This window comes from Anser cygnoides, chromosome 3 (genome assembly GCF_040182565.1).
Source record: "Anser cygnoides isolate HZ-2024a breed goose chromosome 3, Taihu_goose_T2T_genome, whole genome shotgun sequence".
In the NCBI taxonomy this organism is placed as follows: Eukaryota; Metazoa; Chordata; class Aves; order Anseriformes; family Anatidae; genus Anser; species Anser cygnoides.
The window spans coordinates 39,737,857-39,759,513 of record NC_089875.1 but is presented as its reverse complement, the minus strand read 5'-3'; the positions used below and the strand labels follow the sequence as shown (position 1 = coordinate 39,759,513).

The 21,657-nt window shown below is 35.7% G+C and overlaps 1 protein-coding gene across 1 annotated transcript in view; it reads left to right on the top strand.

Moving 5' to 3' along the window:
• The window catches only part of WDR64 (WD repeat domain 64), an 82,924-nt gene that overhangs the window by 8,982 nt on the left and 52,285 nt on the right, over positions 1–21,657 (top strand). Inside the window, 6 exon segments of the mRNA XM_066993182.1 lie at positions 1,094–1,242; positions 1,942–1,963; positions 1,965–2,064; positions 9,012–9,114; positions 9,674–9,777; positions 13,313–13,342. Coding sequence (XP_066849283.1) covers positions 1,094–1,242; positions 1,942–1,963; positions 1,965–2,064; positions 9,012–9,114; positions 9,674–9,777; positions 13,313–13,342 — 508 coding nt within the window.

The following is a 21,657-nucleotide window of genomic DNA, read 5'->3' as shown; positions in this document are numbered from 1 at the left end:
GAGGAAATTGGACAGCTGAAAATACTAAAATTCCACCAGTCCATCAAGGGATTTCTTGCAATCTTAATCATAATGACATATGCAATAAATAAATGAATAAAGGTTTCCTGCAGAGTAATTGGGTTTCTGGGTAGATCCATTGGAAGTTCTATTTTACTGAGTAGGGATCTTTAATATAATAAAACCAATGACAAAGCATATATTGAAGAAATGGAGAGAGATGTACTAACGAAGCAAATATTTAATGTCACTCCCAAGTACTAGCTGTCAAAAAGTGCTTTTCTAGTTCTTTTCAACTTGAGTTGTCCTCTTTGTATTACATGAATAATTTCAAAACATAACATCCCTGATAAAATGCTTTTATTACTGGAAAACCAGGCACCCCCACCTAATTGAGATCTCTGGCCAGGCCTTACAAAGAGTAGAACATGCCAGAATATCACCAGACTGCTCTCAGTTCTCCTGTCACCTAGCAAATATAAAAACAGAGCTGGCTCCATCATTCTTCACCAAATAATGTGTGGATCCAAGGAACTCCACAATAGCAGCTGTTCCTAACTGCAAGAGTTGGTGTGCAGCTTTTGGCAAAGTCTTGAAGATAATCCAAAGCATAGAAAGGTGGTATAATCTTCCTTCCTCCTCACTCAGTACAAAATTATGAAAGATAGTATGAACTTGCAACAGCTAGTTTCAAAGGTATATTCTTACCAGAGAATGATATCTTCTATTGCTAAATCATTGCCAGCTGTAGCAGAACTGAACCCTTATGAGATCCTTGCCTGGCTCTTGAGGTGAGAAAGATCACGCATGTTCAGTCACCAATTGCAAAAGACTCCAGGAACTAATCTCACTTGCCAGGTTATTACTGATAATGGTATGTGACATAGGGTTGCTCAGTGAGTAGAATTCTGTGATGTAACGGGAGGTTGTGACACCAACAGTTCACTAGCATGTTTTCCAGCTTGAGATGCTAAACCAGTCACCTCTTTCTTGTTATATATGCCAGTCATGCAGCTACATCTCATATGAACTCATGTGAACCATGCTGTAAGAAGAGTCCTTCTTCCTACCTTGTTGCCTTCTCTTAATAAAGGACGTCTGAAAAGGATTGTGATAACGAGAGTTGCTCTGCTCTTAACGTGCCAGATTTCAAGAATGCTTTGAAGGAGTTCCAGAAACTAGTTGAAAAAACAGTAACACAGAAGACAGAGGAAAGATTAGGCTTATATATTAAAGATGATGGTAAGAGATACTCTTTCTGATTGAAAAGTGTAATTTTCTTATTGAGAATATGTGTCAGCAACAAAACTGTAGGAAAGACATCAAATTAACGTTCAAACTATGACTTCTTGACTGTTACAGTAAACAGATTGCTGTGGGAGAGTGCTTTTCACCTCCTTGTAGGACTTTTGGACAAATTACAATGCTGTGGTAATTGTTCACAAAGTATAACTGGCAGAGTTGCCACATCTACGAGTCATCATTTCTGTGATGTTTCTAGTGATCTGTAAAAGCACAAAATGATGAATTACGTAAATCCGATTTCTTGATGGTAAATAATCAGGGCAAAGGTTTGTTTTTTTTCAATTCTAGTGGCTATTATTGCATGAAAGGATAAACTTTATCCCAGCACACCTTTCAGGTTCATTTCAACAAACCAGAATTGTGTTATGGAAGTAAGGGAAGAAAAGAAGAGCTGAGAATTTTTCAGATATTCTTTTATCTGTTTCCTGTCATGTGTTGCAAATCACGTGGTTTTAAAAAGTAAGACTGAACAATTTTTTTTATTATTTTTTTTTTGCAAAATGCTTTAATGAATACAGTATGAGAAGATGAGATTTGCACGTTTTTGATTTTGAAGGAGAAATAAAACAGGAGGTAGAGGACAGAAGCTGTAACTTGCCAATTTTTAACTCTGTGGATATTGTTCTTCGTATCCAGATGAGGTAGACTATGATAAGTTCCACACAGACACTTTTTAGCCCAGAAGTTAAGAATCATAATGTTAAAGCCTTTTTCAAGAAGATTAGCAACAACCTTGATGCAAGAACAGAATGGTGTGAGGTAAGGATTCTTAATATTTTATTAAATATATGCAACTAACTGGAATCATAAAAGGTAGCAATATTTACCTTCTGATTACATGTCATACATGATTCTTTTGTCTCTCTATGTCACAATAAGAGCAGTCTCGTTATTATTTATTCTGGCTATCGTTCAGTTGTTAAAAAAAAAAAGAGAGAGAAATAACTTGGAATATAGATGTGCCTTTGAAGCTAAAAAAATAGATAAAAAGAATTGTGTGGGTTGATCTAGGCAAAAACAAAATTGAAGGACTGTCTTGGCGTACCTCATTTGTGGCTTCGTTATCGTGTTCAAGAAGTGATATTTATTACAACAAGCTGAGAAAGAGGCTCCATGTTTATTTTTACTCTATTAGTAAACAGTTTAGAAACTTGTACTTATCTGTTGATTAAATGCAAGATTCCAGGGAAGACATTTGAAGATAGGTGGGTAAATCTATCCTTAGGAATTTTTCTTGTGAAATATGAGTGGTAATACCTATTCTGTAACCTGATACACTTTTATCAATGACTTGAGAAATGAAGGCGATAACACTAGTTTAGCTCTTTCTAGCTTGTGTTATTCTGTGTGCTATGCTATTATTAACTTTAGTCTAAGTAAGAAAAATCCTATTGTCCTAGTACTGAAACCTGGTATGTGAAGCTTGAGCATCAGAAGATCTGGTTTGGTGGAAGTAGAAGTTGTAAATATGAAAATAATCCCCAAAGCTACCCCTAACCTATTTCACTACAGTAGGAGCTTGCTCTTTCAGGCCATTATGTCAGTGAAGGTTTAAGTATGGCAGAGCTTTGCTGACCTCTGCCTTTTCCCCCATTTTGACATGGTTAAGCAGCTGAGTATTTTGCAAATGACAGTGTTGTCTCTACAAGTTTTTAGCTAAGAGATTCCCTGAACTGGATTTTCTGGTATCTCTGGCTAATTTCGGACTTCTAAATATGTTGCATAAAACAGCTTAACACATTGGAGAATCCAAGCTGTTAATTCTAGCAGATTTTTAAGAGCAATATTTGTTCGTACTGTGCTGGTTACAGCATCAGTTCTAGTATTAGTAATAATAATAATAATAATAATTGGAATTAAATTAATAAAGCCTGTGTAAATTACATTTTCATTTGTAGGTGAATTACGCTTCTTTCCTACAATGATGTTCCTGTTCGGTACATCATCAGCTGAGCTTGCAAATCTAAATTCTTAAACTTTATGCTACATTGGTTATGTGAGTTTGAGGAAGTTGGCCCCTGTTCTCTCTAGGATTCTTGAACCTATTATGTTGATGCACATGAATGCATGATGAAGAATGACCTAACTAAATAAAAACATTTTTCCTGCTTGCTTTGTAAAAGAGCACTGAGCTGTCTACCAGAACAGCTTATCCTCAAGTAAAGTTTGATATTCCAGATTACTGACAAGGCAGCAGGATTTAGATCATGGACCCTGAGGGTAGAAATCAATATGTTCAGGTCTTCTTCTGAACTACTTCACTGATAAGCATTAGCCTCAGGCATCTTGACAAAATGCAAATATCGTATGACTACAGTATGCAATTTGTGCCCTGAGGATAAGTCTGTCTTTAGCTAGACCATCGCAAATCTTTCCTCTCCTTCATCTCCTTCTTCTTTTCTCAGGGATAAATCTGCCCCTTACTTTAGATGGGAAGCACTAGAGCTATGCCACCATTTTAGTAGAGATTTTTGTAACCGGAACATTATTGAAGTCTATAAGTGAGTGAGATAATCCATTTTTCTGTCCCTAATAGTGGTAAACAGCAAATCCTGGCAAAAAGAGTGTAATAATTAGTTAAGTAGATCTGGTTTACCCCTCTCAGCTTCTGACAGCATATAGCTTAAGCATTTTCTGCAGCAGACTTGCAGATGCAGTCTGTGCTTAATATCCCTTGATGGACTTTTCATCTATCTGTCTGTAAATTACTTTTGAATCCATCAAAAAAGGATGCTTCCATAGCATCCACATTTTTATATATTTTATGAAAAATACTTTTTCTCATTTCTTTTAAACGTGGTGGTCTATTTTTCAGAGAGTTCTGAGAAATTATGAATGCTTGCTGTAGTGAAGTATCTTAATAAGATGTTTACCATGGATAGAGTTCCAAGCAACTGTTGTACAAAAATTATATATATATATATATTATTTTTACATTGTTAGAGCCAATCTGTATCAAGAGCATCCATGATCAAATGCTAAGACAAGATTTTTTGTTTTGTTTTCTGCCTGAAGATGGGCAGTTGGGACATAAGTTCTAGCACACAGTAACTATCCTGTGACAGCATAGGTGACAAGTCCTTGCTGGTCTTTAAGCCAGAAGGCAAGGTATTACTGAGTGATTAATTCATTAGCATATTTCCATTTTACATTACAGTGGAACATCACATTATTTTTGTGAATGTTGAAGATACCCAACACCTGTTCTTTGCATTTTATTAACAACTGCTATGAAATAGTTTCCTAACACCTTCCTAAAAACAATGTGTTTGGTCTTTTCTGTTTAATAAGCTTCTTTATGAGAAGATTTCTGGTTAATTCCTCTCTTAACATTGTTCTTACTTGCAATGTCACCTAACTCACAAACTTTGCTTGTCAGGCATTAAAATTTTTCTTCAAGGAGAGCCTGAGGAAAATTTATGGAATCATTATCTGTAGAGGACATCAGATATCATGTAACTGCCTTCTAGTGAATTTGACTGTAAGCTCTCTTTATCAGACAAAACTTTAGGCCACATCCATTTCCTCTCTTACTAATTCACCTTGTGAGATGTAAATTTGAAATCTTTTTCTTTGCATGTCATGTACTTGCATGTCACCCTTCTTATTCTTCTTACTTCTTCCTTACTTCCTCTCTAAACACAAGAGGATACTTAAAGATGAAGTCCTGGCTTTGCTCAGCATTTCTTTGAAACTCACTAAAAGAACAGGGAAAGAAAAAAAAAAGAAAAAAGAAAAAAAGGAAAGAAATTTGCAGATTTGCTGGTACATGTTGTACAAGCTGAGTTCTTGAAATAGCCAGCTGCCATCAGACATGAGGTAATGCTTCATTACAGCCCTAGTCAAATTCTCATATGATTCAAAATCCTCTACTTCATTTCAAACTTCTTGCTTCTCCTTGTATGGGAGAGAAGAGAGAGGTGACAATCTCTTGTGTAGAGGTGACAAGCTAGACATATATACTATAAAGAGTATGATATGCTCTATGGGCATGAAGTGGAGACAGCTGAGAAAACTAATTCTGAATTCATGCTGACTGTCAGGCTGAGCCAACCCTTTGCTTAGGAAAGCAGAGCAACAGCAAATTATGTTCAGGCCCTTTACCTAATAAGATAACTGAAGAAAGATCTGCTTCTTTACTAGAGTAGTGTCTTTTACTGCAGATTCTTACTTGAGTTTCCAGTACAGTCAGGCTAATTACCTAGGTTACATAATTACTTTTAATTCCTGGAGCTGTTGGCTAAATTGATCATATGCTTAAATAATGTTGGTGAAGATATTCAGAAAAAGGAGGGAAATATGATTCGAGGTACAGAATTTTTAGCACATTAAGCGCAAGAATTGATAACAACTGATGCACTCCGCATCTTTATTAATGAAGGAACTAAAGAACCAAAGAAACCTGGAAATGTCATACAAAGTTTCTTCATCAGCCAAACCATGTTTAAGATAGCAAAAGGATCAACGTTAATTGATCTCCTTCAATAAAAGTCTCCTTCAAGCTCATCTTTTTCACTTCTTAACATTTAAAGATGTGCATAATTACTTAGTGGCAAGGACAATAGATTTTTTTTTTCTTCCACCCATATTTGTAGCCCCTACTCTTTTTTATTTTACTTTTCTAAAGTTTACTGTATTTAACACTTGAACAGCCTAAGTCCCATTTGCTTTTCTCATCCTCCTTAGGCTTTTCTTTCAAGTGAAACTTTTTCAGGAAAAAAAGAAGACAATTTCTGTCTTGCATGATTAAAGAACTATTGAAATAGTAATTGGCCTTTTAAGAGACTGGAAACTATTCCGGGTATTCTACTTGAAACCGGCTGCTGTTTTATAGAGATGGTGAAATAGATATGTCTCCCTTAATTGATACATTCATTCTTATAATATTCATTAACCTACTAGTTATGTTAGACAACTCACATTTATAATCTGCAATTTAGACATACTATTAATTACCCCATGTGAAAAATGGAAGTAGCTTCCTTTTTATCACTTATTTTTTCAAATGAATCATCAATAATGGTTACTTTCTGTAACATTCTAAATAGCCATCGTGTCTTCTGCCATCTATGCTCCAATTCTCAAATTTTTTCTACAAGGACTATATTTCATCCCTGTTCTCCTGAATTCCCCCGCTGCTTTTGGCACTGCATTTATCTTGAAAGTCAAGGAAGAGGCATACATGTCACTTTGTTCCTTTGATATTTTTCTTTTTATTATCTCTGTCTCTCTCTTCCTTCCCAGAACTCTGTCCCTGACCCTTTGTTCCTCTTTTCCTGCTCTCACAAATACAAACTTTTCAAATTTGCTTCTCCATATCTGGCCTCTCTTTAGCTTGACAAAATCTGCAGGATGTGTTTCTGTGACCTAAAAGATCATGGAATGTGACTATTTCTACTCCTTTATCTTTTTGGTGTTTCTCTTTTTCGAGTACTTCCATTTTCAAGGGTGTCCTAAGTTCCCTGAACTCCACAACAGCGTGCCCCTACTCAACACTTTTTTATTACCAAAAAAAAAAAAAAAAGTGTAATTTTAAATCTTCTCTTTAATCACATTAGAGTCTACTTTTAGTCATTCACTGTCTCCAAAATTTCGAAGACCTAGGTGACCTAACGGGTGTCATTTATCAGTTGTCAGCTGACTTGAAAAACTGACCTCTGCATTCCTTCTCCAAAGGTAGCCGACACTTTGAAAGCTCCATTTTTAGTGGCAATAATGAAAGATATGTAAATTGTATTTTGCATCATATTTTATTCTCTCTGTCAACCTCTGGTATGGGATGGGGTTTATTGGGATCCCTTTCTCCATGTCAGCAGAAGCCATTTTTGCTGCTGTAAGGGATTTCTAAGATGTTCCTTGTTTAAGCAATGTTCTGCCTGCTGGGCAGTGACAGTGGACTCAGCAGTGACCTGATACAAGGTTATCATTTTAAAAAAGGTTATCATTAAAAAAAAAAACTACTCCCACCAAAAACTTATTCCCTGGAAAGGTGGAGGGCTTGTTCTCCCTTACCTGAAAAAAAAAAAAAAAAAAAAAAAAAAGGAATATCTGCTTAAAAGAAAAAGGGCACTCCTATCTTTCAAGAAGGCTGAAAGGAAGGATCAAGGGAACTACAGGATGTTTAGCCTCACCTTAATCTCTGGTAAAGATGACAGAGCAACTAATTCTGGAAAACATTTCCAAACGCATACAGGACAAGAAGGTGACTGGGAGTAGTCAGCATTGGTTTACAAAGGGGAAATCGTGCTTAACCAACCTGATGGCTTTCTACAGTGACATGACTATCTATAAGGGGAGAGCAGTGGATGACATTTACCTTGACTTTAGCAAGGGTTTTGACATTGTCTCCTATAACATATTCTTAGACACGCTGACAAAATGTGGGTTAGTTCAGTGGGTAGTGAGGCAGAAAGAATACTGGCTGAACCCCTCAGCTGCAGAAAATCCAGCTGAAGGCAAGTCAGTAGTGGTGTATGCCAGGGGTCAATACTGGGGCCAATACTATTTAATATCTTAAGAAATGACATGGATGATGGGAGTTCCAGTTGTGTGCTTGTTGCAGAGTTGCATTCAGACATGAATCTAAAATTCAGATTTTTGTTTGGATACAAGATGGAAAAATAAGGTGATGTCACAAGAAACTAAAAGGAGAAATTTTAGAGGCATAATAGATAGTGATTTGTGATGGATGATTGTGTACATGGTAAGGAGGAAGCTACGGACTGAAACATGAAGACTAACATTGTGTAAGAATATGCACAATATTTTTGTTGAAAGTTGTACATCTGAATTTCTCAGAGAAGAAAAAAAGGAATCTCTGTTGTATAACATCAAAAATGTTGAACTAGAAAAGAATGCAAAATTTTGTCTTGCATACAAATGGGCTTTGGTTTTAGAACTCATGAAAAAATTGACTATGTATGATGTCCATAATATGTGAAAAGAGAAGAATAAGTATCTGCACAGCTGAGAGAGGCTGGCCTCATTTCCTGAGGAAATGACTGGCCTACACTTGGGTACAGAGACTGAGGTTTGAAGAGCATTTCAGCTGAAGTATTTCCCACCCTGAGAGAAATGAGCTACCCACCTGAATATGATGTCTGGGGATCTTGATCATCATCAGTACAAATGGAATGTTGGCAGGGTGAGGGAAATGGTTGAAAATAATTTTTTTAAATGGCCTTTATTTGTTGGGGTTTTTTTTCAGCCAGACAGGAATCTATGTATCCTCATGGAAAAGCTCTTCTGTGTAGGCTAACCGCTTTGCTATTTTGAATCAGTTTACAAATATAGTGAAATCTGCTTGATAGGTCTCTTACTGTTTTTAATTCTAGTTGAGGTCTAGCTCAGGAAGGACAAGTAGGTAAAACTAGAAAAAGGAAATTGAAGGTGATTGTTTACAAAAAAACATAACAAACCAAAGATATACTAATAGCTTTATCAACTATATGTTTTTTATTACCAGGACCCCTGGTATGCTGACTTCTTTCCAAACACTGAAGAAAGATCATGCCTGACCAGCAGATCTCTGTAATCTAGTCACATTGCTGGCTAATGATTAAGGGAAACAACACCAAGAGACTTATTCAAAAATATGAAGTGATAGAAAAATGTCAGATAAACATTAGACTTTATGCTTATAAACATGTATTCCAGAAGTAGTTTTTATGCATATTGTTTGTTTTCTTTTATTTTGTTTCCTTTAGATTTTTGGCTATTTCACAGGATAAAGTGGTGCCGTATCTTCCCAGGTTCAAGAAGAAAACATAGTTTTCCTTGTATCTGAAAAACAGCAGATTACTCATCCAGGTGACCTATTTCATCTTGAGTTCAAAACAAGAACAACAACAACAAAATCACTGTTCATTGCTCTGCGTTGCACATTATTGAAATTACAGGTGTAAGATCTCATGGCTGCCTTTGTTTACTATTCATGCTTCTTGTGTGTTCCAGAATCTATGTTTCTTAGTAAACTGCCTCAAAGTTATGTTTGTTTCTTAGTAAACTGCTGCCCTGCCCAGTTCTCTCACCATTTTCCTCAATTATTTTTAAATTACAACATTGTCTAAGTCAGACTATTTATTTATGCAGTTATTCTTTGCCTTTCTGTATCTTTCAAAAAAAAAAAAAATAGAATTAGCATATCCATAATTCATTAACAATATTTTAAAATGCAACATGATTATTTAAATCAGGTATAGGATAATCTATGACATGATATATTACTGCCTTGGAGTTGGTGCCAGTATGTATTTCAGGAAGAGAGAATGTTCTTGGTTGTATGGTTTTATTTGTTTAGTATTGTTTTCAAATGTATGTAGACTTTTCTGTGCCTGTGAGGTGAAGAGTGATATTGTGTCATCAACAGTTGTCAAGAGAAGAGATGTGATTAAAAGCATAGTGAAGGTGCCCCATCTGGATTTCACGGTAACATCCTCTCAGAAAGGAGTGCTAACTATTTTTAACAACCAGGTAATTCTGACTCGAACTTTTCATTTTTCTACTAGACACTGTATGCATGAACTGAGTGAGCTGTGATCTAAAGTGCAAACTTACCCATAAAAAAAAATAGATATCTTTTTTTTTTTAATAAAGTTAACCGTTTTCTATACTTTTAAGTACAGTGGGAAATATACATTGCTATTTTGAATTATAAACCTACTCAAGAGTCCATAAAAGTTGATAGTAAGTAGAGATGGTTGTAAAACAAAATCCTAATAGAAGTCATTTTAATATAAAATAATCTGTGTTTCTTTTTCTAAAAACTTTATTTAATACAAAATACCCTATTGGAATTAACTTTTGCATATACAGTGGAAACCAGAGTATTAACAATTTGCTACATCTACTGGGAATATTCAGAACAGAAGAACATTTTTCAGTCTGCAAAGAACAGTTACTCAATACAGCAAGGTCTTGAAGCTTGAAAGTCTTCAATTTTCTGGCAGTCTGCATGACATTGCTTCACTCCCCTTGTCAGCAAACCATAAGAAGATCTGTATCATTTTAAGTAGAAGTTCAGGCTCAAGATACTGTTAAATTGTATTTAGTAAATAAGTCTCCCAGATAATACTACGATTTAAACATATATAATTCTAAATGTTGTGAGGTACATCACACATCTATGCTCATTGACACTATACATTTGTACAACTTTAATACAACCAATTTATTAAAAGCTGTTTAAAACAATGCAGTAAATTTTTAAAGCATCAATAATATTTTCTAGAGGTTTCAGCTAGTTTCAGCTTATGACAGAAGTGTGTAAAGCAAGAACATACTCCTGTGGATGATTAAATAACAAAGCAATACTGCAGTTTTGGTAAATTCTAAACTAATTTATTTGAAAGCCTAGTTCTTTGCCCTCCAGAGCATTATCCCTCTTACGTACCTAGGAGAAATAATTTCACAAAGTATAATGTTAAAAATAGATCTCTTCCCTACCCCCACCTTCACATGCCGTTTTGAAGTTCAGAATTGCTGCTTCCTCATAGTCTGGACTGATGTCACTGACATCAGTGACTGCCATGTAAATAATTTTCCATGCAGCTGCTTAATGCAGTGAATTGGGGACCTCAAATCCCATTTACAAGACTGTACATTCTGAAAATGATTAAGGCATTACGATAGCAGTCAGTTACTCATGATATGATCTCTGATCTCAGTTGATCAGAGCAAATGACCTTTGACTTCATTAAAATTGCTCTGATACATCTTGATGCAAGCAAGAATAAAATCTTGCTCTTTAGCAATGCAGTCACTTGAATCCTGTTATTAGAATATGACTTCATATCACAAAGCCAAATATAAAGTTAACAACTTTTACATCATTTTTCTTCACCCAAAGGCCAAGAATTTAAAGAGAACTGGCCTTAGTCTCAGTTAGTGACTTGTTTTGGCTAGTCTGGTTTTGTAGCCTATTGGTAAGGAACTACGAAGATTCTTGCCCTGAAGTCGCTGCTTGGTGGGACTTGTGCTCTGGCTAGAGGGGCAAAAATATGAGTTCATGAGCAGTGCATTGACAAACATGGAGTCTTATTTTGTGTATATTTGTTGCATTTTTAAAGTCGAGGTGATTACACATGTGGTCTTCTTGGATACACATATATCCCACATAAGTCAGTGTGTTCCATGTATGTGAATGAGTAATATTTGGTCTAATATAATCAGTGAATCTAAATAATATATATTTTAACTGTGCCACTTCTGAGATATTTGACTGCTAAGAAACATATATATGCAGAAAGAGACAGGGCCATATTCTATTCATTCGCACTTATGTAAATTGATGTGCAACCAAGCTTTCCACAAGATCAATTTAGTACTATTCTCTCTGCTCTTTGGAAAGCAAATACAACTTGACAATTTCCTTTATGATTTCTTTATATCATTGGAGTCATGTCAGCTGACAACCTAGAGTTTTTATTTGATACTGGGTAGAAACTGAGAATAGTTTAAAACTGCCAAAAAAAATCAACAAATAGGAACAGGAATAATAAAGAGGTAGCAAACCATCACACAGCTTGTGAATGTGTTAAGCTTCAGTTAAATAAGAATTGATCAGATTTTTTTCCAGCAAATAATTAGTATCAGTCATGTTAGATGGCATTAAGAGTGCTTAATTTAGACAGTATACATCAAGATAGCTTTCAAGATCATCTCCTGTTTCACCAGTAACAGTCTTCCACCATTCACCACATAAATTCCCAGTTAATCTAATTATTGTCTAAAAGAGGGCTTGGAGGCTTTTCTAAACCGTGATTGCTGTGATAAGAAATCCTATGTTCTCTCACATATCTGCAGCTACTGGAAATTGAAAGGAAGGCAAAGAAATAATTACTTATTTGTAGGCTAGCGTGTTCTTTATCTGAGGGCTAAGCATTGCTGTCTGCAACAGATAAGGACCTAATACACTACAAAACCTGTATGCAGCACTGCATTATCAGCCATCTCCTGCTTACTCTAGAACATAAACCAGATAGGTACCCTCCTCAGGATCTCAGGCCTGGACACTGCCTCAGGCAGCACAGAAGAGCTGTATAGGTAGGCAGCTGGAAAAATCTCTGTGTAGGCTCTAGTTTGTTATTGTACATAAAGTCAAATCTGATACAGTGAGTGGATATGAAACAGTTGTTTAACAGTTCTGTTAAATTCTGCTCAAAAACTGTCCATGATGACTCTGGGCATCATGCCTTTATGGGAAGAAAGACTTTGATCTCAGCTTCTCCATTTACAAACTGAAGAATTGCTGGGATGGGAATGAGGCACTACTGATTTATTACTGATAATGGACACAGGCAAGAGGAGGTGAAAAAGCAGCTATGGATGTTTCAGGAGGGAATGATTAAAACTGATTTTGAAAACTGAATGTTAGTTTGGTTAGAGGACAAAGAAGGTGACCCTGTCTTTGCTGTATGATTGTGCTGGATATGCCTACCTCTCCATGACTTTAGTTTTCAAGGCACATGCTATGCTATCTGCCAATAGTTAATTTTGTTGAAAGATGCTGTACCAATATGCATAATCCAATTTGCAATGTAAGGTGATATCTATACCTGGTATTTTGCTGGCACTAGTTAACATGTCATCCAGGCCAGCAAACTTGTGTTTCCATATCCCACATCCTACCTCTCGTAGGATCCAAAGCTGTTCTAGGTGTGAAAGACCATTAGAAGCACAATTTCATCAGATGAAGAGCTGATCTGTATTCCGCTGTAAATTTTTTTTTTTTTACTAATTTTGCTCAATCAAACATCTCAATTTAAAAAAAGAAAATTAAAAAGTTAAAAAAAAAAAGTAAACCAGTGAGAGAAAAAGAGGGTTTAAGTTCCTCGCTTTACATGTAGGAGAACAGACAGACAATCTAGAGATATTTCTCAGAAAGACCTTAACTGCAAAGTCTTTCTCTTGGCTATTATTTTTCTGTTTTGCCTGTGATACAGCAGAGCTCTTTTCAGAGTTTTAATTTGCTATCTAGTTATTGTGACAGCATATTTTTGTTTTTCAGATGAGGGTTCTGGCAACCACCAATGTTGAAGTAAGTTCATTTTTCTCCTTCTTTTTAAATCATTTGAATTAAAAATCAATAGATATTAAAGTGAAACAAATAGAAACTGTGCATTTTTCTGATGCAACTTCTGACCTCAAGACTTCTGCATAATCTGGCATAGTGTACCACAGGTCAAATGTTCAATTTGTTCCTTTCAATTACACAGACATTTAGGTAATTTGATTTCTTTTCTCTGATAAAAAGAAACCTGAGAAAAATGCTGCATTTTCTACCAAGTTGTCTATCAGTTGAATTTCTAGCCATTAGCTTTCCAGGAATTTTTCTTTTAAGCTCCAACACTTCATTTGTCAGTGTAAAATTTAAATGAGAAAAAGTATAAGTTCGTTAGTGGAAAACAGTTCTACATCTTACTAATTAGATTGGTTGGCTACATAGTATATATTTTTAAAGCTCATTTTTACCCTGGGAGTGTCACTGCAGATTTTAGATAATGAGTTTCCTTCAGTTAACCTGCAGATGAGAGCTGCAATTTGTCTTAACAAAATGGCATGATCCCTTGCCTTAAAAGTCTCTGTAAGTATTTTGTACTATTGGGCAGTGCTTTTTTGTTGATTCTCTCACATATTGTGAATGCTCCAAAAAGAAAAAAACAAAACAAAACAAAACAAAAAAACCTCCAGACTACAGGTATAGCTACTCCAACTTCAAAAAGCAAACAAACAAACAAACAAAACCTCAGTGCTTGGATTGCATTTAATTTATTGCAAGGCTAATCTGACCTGTGGAATTAATGTGGAGAGTTAAACCATAAGAAACATTCTTGGGACCTGTTGACTTCTGGAAACTGAGACTAGGATCAGCTTAGAGCTTCTCCTACCACTGTGTTACAGGAGTGAATTTTAATAGCATGCTTCTGATTTGCTTATAAGAACAATTTCCCCAGTCCAAATATATAAAGGTAGGATCACATCAGAACAGCATTTGGTGTTTGTCCCTGGAGATGCCAAGGGGAAGAAGCCGGAACGTCAGCCTGGTGCTATGGTGGGCAGTCTGTGGCTGCATGGTCCTCTTCTTCATCTGGGCACTAAGCACTAATCTTATAATGTGTCATCAGGAGAGGTGCATGGCATTTTACTTTGACAGAAGGAAGATATTTGGAAGACATGGCAGAATTAGGCACTGTTCAAGAACATCTATGCCATAAAAAGTGTGAAAGAAGGATGAGTTTAATATAATGGTACCTCTCAGTGTTAGAGAATAACCATAATTATTAGAACTGTAATTCCAAATGGACACAGTTCCAAAACTGGTACATTTTTTTAGTATCTGTAAGCGCAAAGATCTGTTCAGCTCTGCACCAGATCTGTGTGACCTAGCCTAATCTGATGTCTCTTTTGTTATGTGCCACCCTCTCATGCTTTTCCACCTGAGATGCTTCCACTTCTGCATGCTTCCCTAGGGAAAGGAAAAAGGCGGATAGAAATGGTTTGGATCCCTCCCCCTTGGGGTGGAGAATCATTGCTGCTGGGTATCACTGGATTAGTGGGGATCATTGTTGCACACAACACTATGCAATCCTTCTGGCCCGCTGTCTGAAAGATTAGCTGTTGTTATATTCACTTTTTTGGTATCAGAATTGTGAACATTTCAGGTACTCTAGTTAAAAATGCCCCTCTTCTGCTTCCTTCTCTGCTTTGTCTAAGGGAAAGGGCAATCTTAAATTAACAATATTAATTTGAGTGTTTGCACTGAACATTCATCTCCTTAGCTTATACAGTTTCCTCTCATCCTTCTTCTAACTACAGAAGTGAAAATAGAATTAAAATGGCTATTACTGGCTTGAACTTTTTGTTGGTTGTTAAAAGATTATGATGTTTACAGAACATAATGTTTTAATCTATTCTGTTCTTAACTTTGAAATTTAATATCCTTACCCCAAATTGCAGTGAAATAAAATTCTGGATTGTTTTGAGAGAATAAATTCCACTTCCAATGCAGTTGAAATGTATGATGCTACTAAATGTATTAACTTGGGTATTCTTTGAGAGATATATCTCTAGAATTCGGTTATGATTATTTTAATTATTTCAAAATAAGCTTATTAAAATTGAATGTTGTCATTTCAATAACTTTTATCTAAACAATTATTAAAAATCAAATGCCAGTATCTTATGAGCGTAAGTCATCACCCACAGTGGACTTATTAAAGATACAGTGAACTATACTAGTGGAAGACCTGTAATGGTCTTATAAATGTTATAATGTAGAACTATGAACAATTCCTCATGTTTAATTTCTCAATAGCTAGAGAGAGAAAGCTGCCTTTGCCTTGCAGGTCTTATATTTCTCATCTTCAGATCTGCAGAAATAAGTCCTTTATTTTCTAACTGTAATTGTTGTGCCATTTTCATCTGATTTAATGCCATCTTCAGTACTGGCATTAGCTAATTGATCAAGCTGTGTATTTGTATGCATCCTTACACAAATGAAATAAGGCACTGAATTCAGAGATAAATTACTAGACTCCAAACCTTCCATCTATGGTGGTTAACAATTTGCAGAACAATCCTTAGGTTCCTCTACCTTCTTCCATTAGTGTTCTTATTCTAAAGGTGTAACAGAACAGAGATTTAGTCAGTGACAGAGATCTTGGCCCTGAGGATGTTGAGTAGAAAGGCTGAAAAACACAGTAGTTCTAGGAATAAAATCTAGTAGATTGCAGCCATCAGAACTTTCCAAACATCGTGACTGTATATACAGAATGTGAGCTATGTGTACAAATCATTTACGATTTTGTTCCAAATATTTTATGGAGAACAGATCACTTCAACCAAACCTGGTTTCATTCCTTGATAAGGTTATGTAGCTGAGTCAAAAGAGAAGAGGCATAAAGATAACACACTTAGAGCTGTACTGTATTTGACTTAGTACCATATGACTTTCTGTTTTAAAATATGACCACTGCAAAAAAAACACTAAAGTGCATGTTAAATCGATTAAGGACTGTCCAAATGACAGATGCCAAAAATATTACTCAGCATGGAAATATCATTGAATGGGAATATTGGTAGTGAACAAGTTGCTTCTCTTGAAGAATAGAGATGAAATGTCCTTTAAATATAACACAGAAAAGCATACACAGACCCAGTGGATGGAAGCTAGGGCCAGGCAAGCCAAAATCAGAAATTGTATTGGATACAAAAGAATGAAGATAGAGCCCTGGAGTGACAGAATGGAAGAAAGAAATAGCGAAACCTGGTGCAGCTGCCTGGCTTGTCTGTCAAGTACTGTAGTGCTAAGAATAGGAGAAGCACTTAACGTCTTAGCTCTAAAGCTGGAATTAGGCAGCACGTTTTGCTGTTTGTCTCTGGCGGACCTTTCTCTTCTATCAGCCACTTCTCAGTGCATCAAGCTGATCTGTTAGTTTGCTCATTGCTCTCTTCAGGACTTCGTACTACTAATTTCTGAGCAGTCTCAAGTCCTACTAGGAGCTTGTTTAGCTTTCATTGTGGATCTTTAGGACAGAGCACCATGCTCTGCTATTTGCACAGCCTGTTCATTCCTTAGGCTAAGGTACTTGAACACAGAACTAGCCTGGCAGACAGTGTTGTCCAACTTGAACAGTCTCTCCATCTCTGTTAGGCTCTAACTTCTCAGTTGACACTCTCTGGCGCATGCTATGCAGAAAGCCAAACTCAGTTATTATAGTGGTCTCTCCAGCCTTTTATAGCCTGTATAGGGTCTTTGATGTAATTTAAGTAATTTCACTGAAATTATTAAAGACAAATTTAGTGCAACTTGAGATGTGAATCTTACATGCATGAAAACACTTCTGTTGCTGCCTGTTCCAGGAAACTTCAATTTAGCTATGCTGGATCTTTTCCTGACTCACAACTTCTAATAAACTGGTGCAATAAACATCTTTCTTTCCTACTTTTGCTACTGTATTATCAGATAAGACTGTGCCTACAAATAATGCAAAAGCAAAGAAGAGAATAAATCCAGAATATATTTTACTAAGTCTTGCTTTTTCGTGGATATAGAAATAGCATGCCATATGTTGCAACCTGATTTTTTTTTTTTAGATACGGTTTTAGGCTGCCAGTCAGTAATTAGAAATATATATCTTCTGTAGAGGGAAGAAATTCTATTCAATATGAGAAATTCTATTTTGCTTGAAGTCATTGGTTAACATTTTTCTGCTGTTGGAGTGTTCGTTGCTCCTCTATCCTTGTCTACCTCCTTTCACTCAAAGTTCCTCACAGTGCAAATGCTGTAAGGAAAATATGAAAGTGTACACCACGTGCTTTTATATGTATGCATATCAGAAGTAAATTGATGTATCTAGCCTTTGTACAGATCTTGCATAAAACCTTCATATGAACACACACTCTAATTTACTCTTCAAACCAGAAGTGGTTTAAATGCTTCTTAGGTTGTCTTTTCTGACAGTTTTCACTAGTTTTTAGTGAAATAGTGTCTTAATGATAATCATTTCTCTAAGCCAGTGAATGCTACAATACAGCAGCTATGCTGGTACACTGTAAAAGAAGATGGAAGCTCAATTTTACTTGACTGTTCTTTAGACGTTTACTTAGCTACAAGCAGTCCTTTCCCACAATGAATTAGAGCATACAACTGTTCCTATTTGTAGTAAAAGCAGAGCAGAAGGCACGTGCTATTCCAATGTTAGCTTTCCTTTCAACTTCTAATTCTTTAGGGGAGTAATATTCAATGACCCTAGGATTTTCACTGAGAACAATCTGGGCATTAGGGTACCTTCACATAGCAATGAATGGAAGTGTATTCCTTGTTTCATTTGCATAAAGACCAACTTCTGCCAAGTTCCCATCTGATAGTGTGATTTTCTAGTCACAGATGCTGCAGCAAGAGAGGGAGGGTGAAACTCATGCTTAGAGCCTGTTTGGTGGCTTACCATCATTAGCTACAAGAAGGGAACTGTGCAGGAGAACCTGGTATCCAGAATTGCCTGATAAATTTGGAACCAAAGTTACTCTGTAGACTGCTGGGGAAAATAGACTATTAAGGCCTTGTAGAGTGTCAATATATGGGTTCCAGTGTGATTACAAGGCTAACTTATTGCAAAGTTTAATTGCTTAGTTGTAGAAAGCTGTAGAAAGTTAAATGTAGTGAAAGGCTGAATTTCATTTATCTGTGCATATGAAAATCTAAAATAAATTATTTGACTCCAGTGGCTATATCAAATATTCAAAGGGGAAATTTGAGAAAAAAATCATTCATAAATCACTTATGACAAGATTTTGCATTCTTGTTTCTGAAAAGTTTTAAGTGTTAAACTTGTAAAAAAAAATTTCATTTTCAGTTTAATTTCTTAGCAACAGTTCTTTCTAGATTTGAATAATGGGTAGGTAGATAGATAGATAAGTAGTTAAGTGATGCTATGGATTTATGTTCACTTAAGGTTTTTGCAAACAGTGCTTAGCTGTTAATGGTATGTTTATACAGAGATAATTACATTTTGTTTGTTTGGTGTTTTTTTTTTTTTTGCTTGTTTGCTTAGTTTTCCCTTGTAACACAAACCAGTTAGAAAGAAGGAAGAAAAATACTCCTGTGACTGAGTTAGTATCATTTAGTTAGTATCATTTAGTTAGTATCATTTTCCATTTTCATTTCTCTGTTGGCTTTTCATAAAGCCTGTATCAAACTGCCTGCGATCATTTTTAGACTGAAACACAGAATCATAGAAGAATATGACTCTGTCGCTTCTGCCTCTACCTGTAGTGTTGGTGTTAAAATGTCAGTTTGAGAATTCTCCTACAAAAGAGAGATCACTCTATAAACGGTCAGCTGAGAAAAATAATCTTTGAAATAAAACATAAAATGTCTTTTTGCATGGCCTACATTTTGAGTTTATTGCAAGTTACTCGGAGCTCCTGTATAATCTAGTCTGTACCTCTTGCTTGGTCCCACTTATTTTCCATTTACAGAATAACACTAGAGGTAATTTTCTTCCTTTTGTAATGACTAATATGGTTTATCTCTCACTTTTCTTATTTCTTAGACTCTACTTCACCATATTTTATCTCCTCCTGAACAAAGAACATTTTTCACATCACTGGGCTACCAGCTGATTTTACAAGTCATGGAGTTATCAAAAATCAGAATTCATACGTAGTCTAGACTGTCCAGACCTCAGTCAACATTAGTGCCTTCAAAAATAAATGAGGACTAATTCACTAAAAAAATAATAACTGCTAAGTGATATGAGACTCTCATGCTAACTGTAGTTAACATGATAACTGTAATACCACCTGATAACTAGAACCAGCATGGTATCCTTGTAGCTCATATAATATCTGCCATGAAATTACATATGCCATCCCATTATATTCACCATTAATCTGGATTTTCCAGCCTGACCCTCTCATTCTTCTTAATTAACGATGCAGAACTTCTGAATATCCTAGTAGCACTTTGTGCTAGTGTCTGAGAACAAGTATGGTTGTAGTACTTCTCTGATAACCTCAGTCACTGTAGGTTGGATCCCAGTTAATGATTTTATTGTTATTATTATTTTATTTTCCTGCAACATTCAGTCCTCCTTTCTGAATATAGTTTACGACGAAGAAGAATATCGAGTACTTCTATAGTTCTGCCAATTTATCTATGCCTGTTATAATGGGCTATTTTATTATATTTTTCCAAAGTCTTTATGGCCCTTGACAGTTGCATGTTATTGAAAAATCTGCAAATGATCAAAGTATTTTATAAAGCTGTAGCCACCTGCAACTATACTTAATCACATCCACTAGATTCCTTGTACAGATTGAATATTGCTTGCAGGAGCAAAGATATTGCTTTTTTAGTAATTTCTTTCATTCTTTTATTCCAGTTTCCACAGACCAGTTCCATGAAAGAATTTTATTAAAGCATACTATGGACTTTCCTTTCATTATAGGTCAGTTGAGTTCCCTGACAGATGCAGCTACTGTTAGTTTTCCCCTTGCTTTCAGTAGATAAAACAGAAGAGGTTCAATCCAATCTTCTTCTGTAATGTTTATCCAAAGACTGCAGCCTGAGATAAATTTTCAGGCAGGCAATAACAATCTGAATTGATTACCTTTGTGTGTGTGTGTGTTCATGTATGTTTGGTTTTTTTTTTCCTACTGAGAAATATGTAAATATTTGTTCTATATCAGATTTTAAATGTTTTTGAAGAGATTAGCAGGTGTTGCTGAAATTCAAGGCAGCAAATCAAGTGTAAATATTTGTTGATTTCCAGCTGTGAAAGCACTTCCCTTCTCAATGCACTTCTTGTCCACTCAATCAATGCTCCTTTAAACCAGGCCTTTATTTCTGAACCATTTACAGTGGAAATGTTGCTGTAAAGGCAATAAAAATTAAGAGTGCTATGTGATGTCAGTATCTCTTCTTTAAAGAAAAATAGGTTGTCAGTTATCTGCAAGCTGGCCTGAATTTGTAACTTCATACAGGTATAAATTGTTGCTACATGAGTAAGATCCTCTTAGAAAGCTCTAAATGCCTCAGTGTCTCTACCAGTTAGTAAAGAGGCATGGGGAAACAGTAGAGAACAGTTGTCATATTCATGACATTGTTTGAAAGAAAGCACTTGTCAACAGTGCCTGCACACATTTATGAAGTTTGAAATTGGGAGATGCTGGAAAATTAAATGTTTCTACTTCATGCTTTTGAGTTAAATCTGAACAAAACAGTTTCCTCTTTTGTTCTAAGTAGAACAAACCTAAGTAGAACTAACCTTTTAAGAATTACAGAAAAAGTTTATTTAGGAATTTCAGCATAGAGTGAGCAGGGACATAGCAAAAATAAATGCACTCCTAATGCCATCTTTTTCTGTCATCTTCAGAGAAGGATAAGTAGTACAAATGTATCAACTAACAATAGCTAGATTTAAGCTTTTACCAGAAAAACCCCTTCATAAATTCTTCTCCTAACTGTAGTCTCCCTGTCATGTATACTTTGTTATTTGCACAAAATCACATATCTGTCTTTGTTAATGAAAATTGTTTTCTCATGAAAAGACATGCTTCCATGAATGCTGGAATTGTTGCCAGAAAAGCTGGTGAGAACTTTTCATGTCATTACGTAAAATCTTTTTTCTTTTTCCTACTGGTTAATTTGTTGGGTTAGTCAACATTATCTTCTAGAAGCGATTCATAAGATGGTTATTCAGAAATGAAAGGAAACTTCTTAAGTCCTCAGAGCTGAAGTGCTTGAATCCTTTGTGAGCAGTCATTCATTGGCTTTCAACTCAATAACCTCATTAAGGTATTCTGAACTGTTCCTATGCCAAAACTGAAGCTGAGCAAAGATGTACTTAT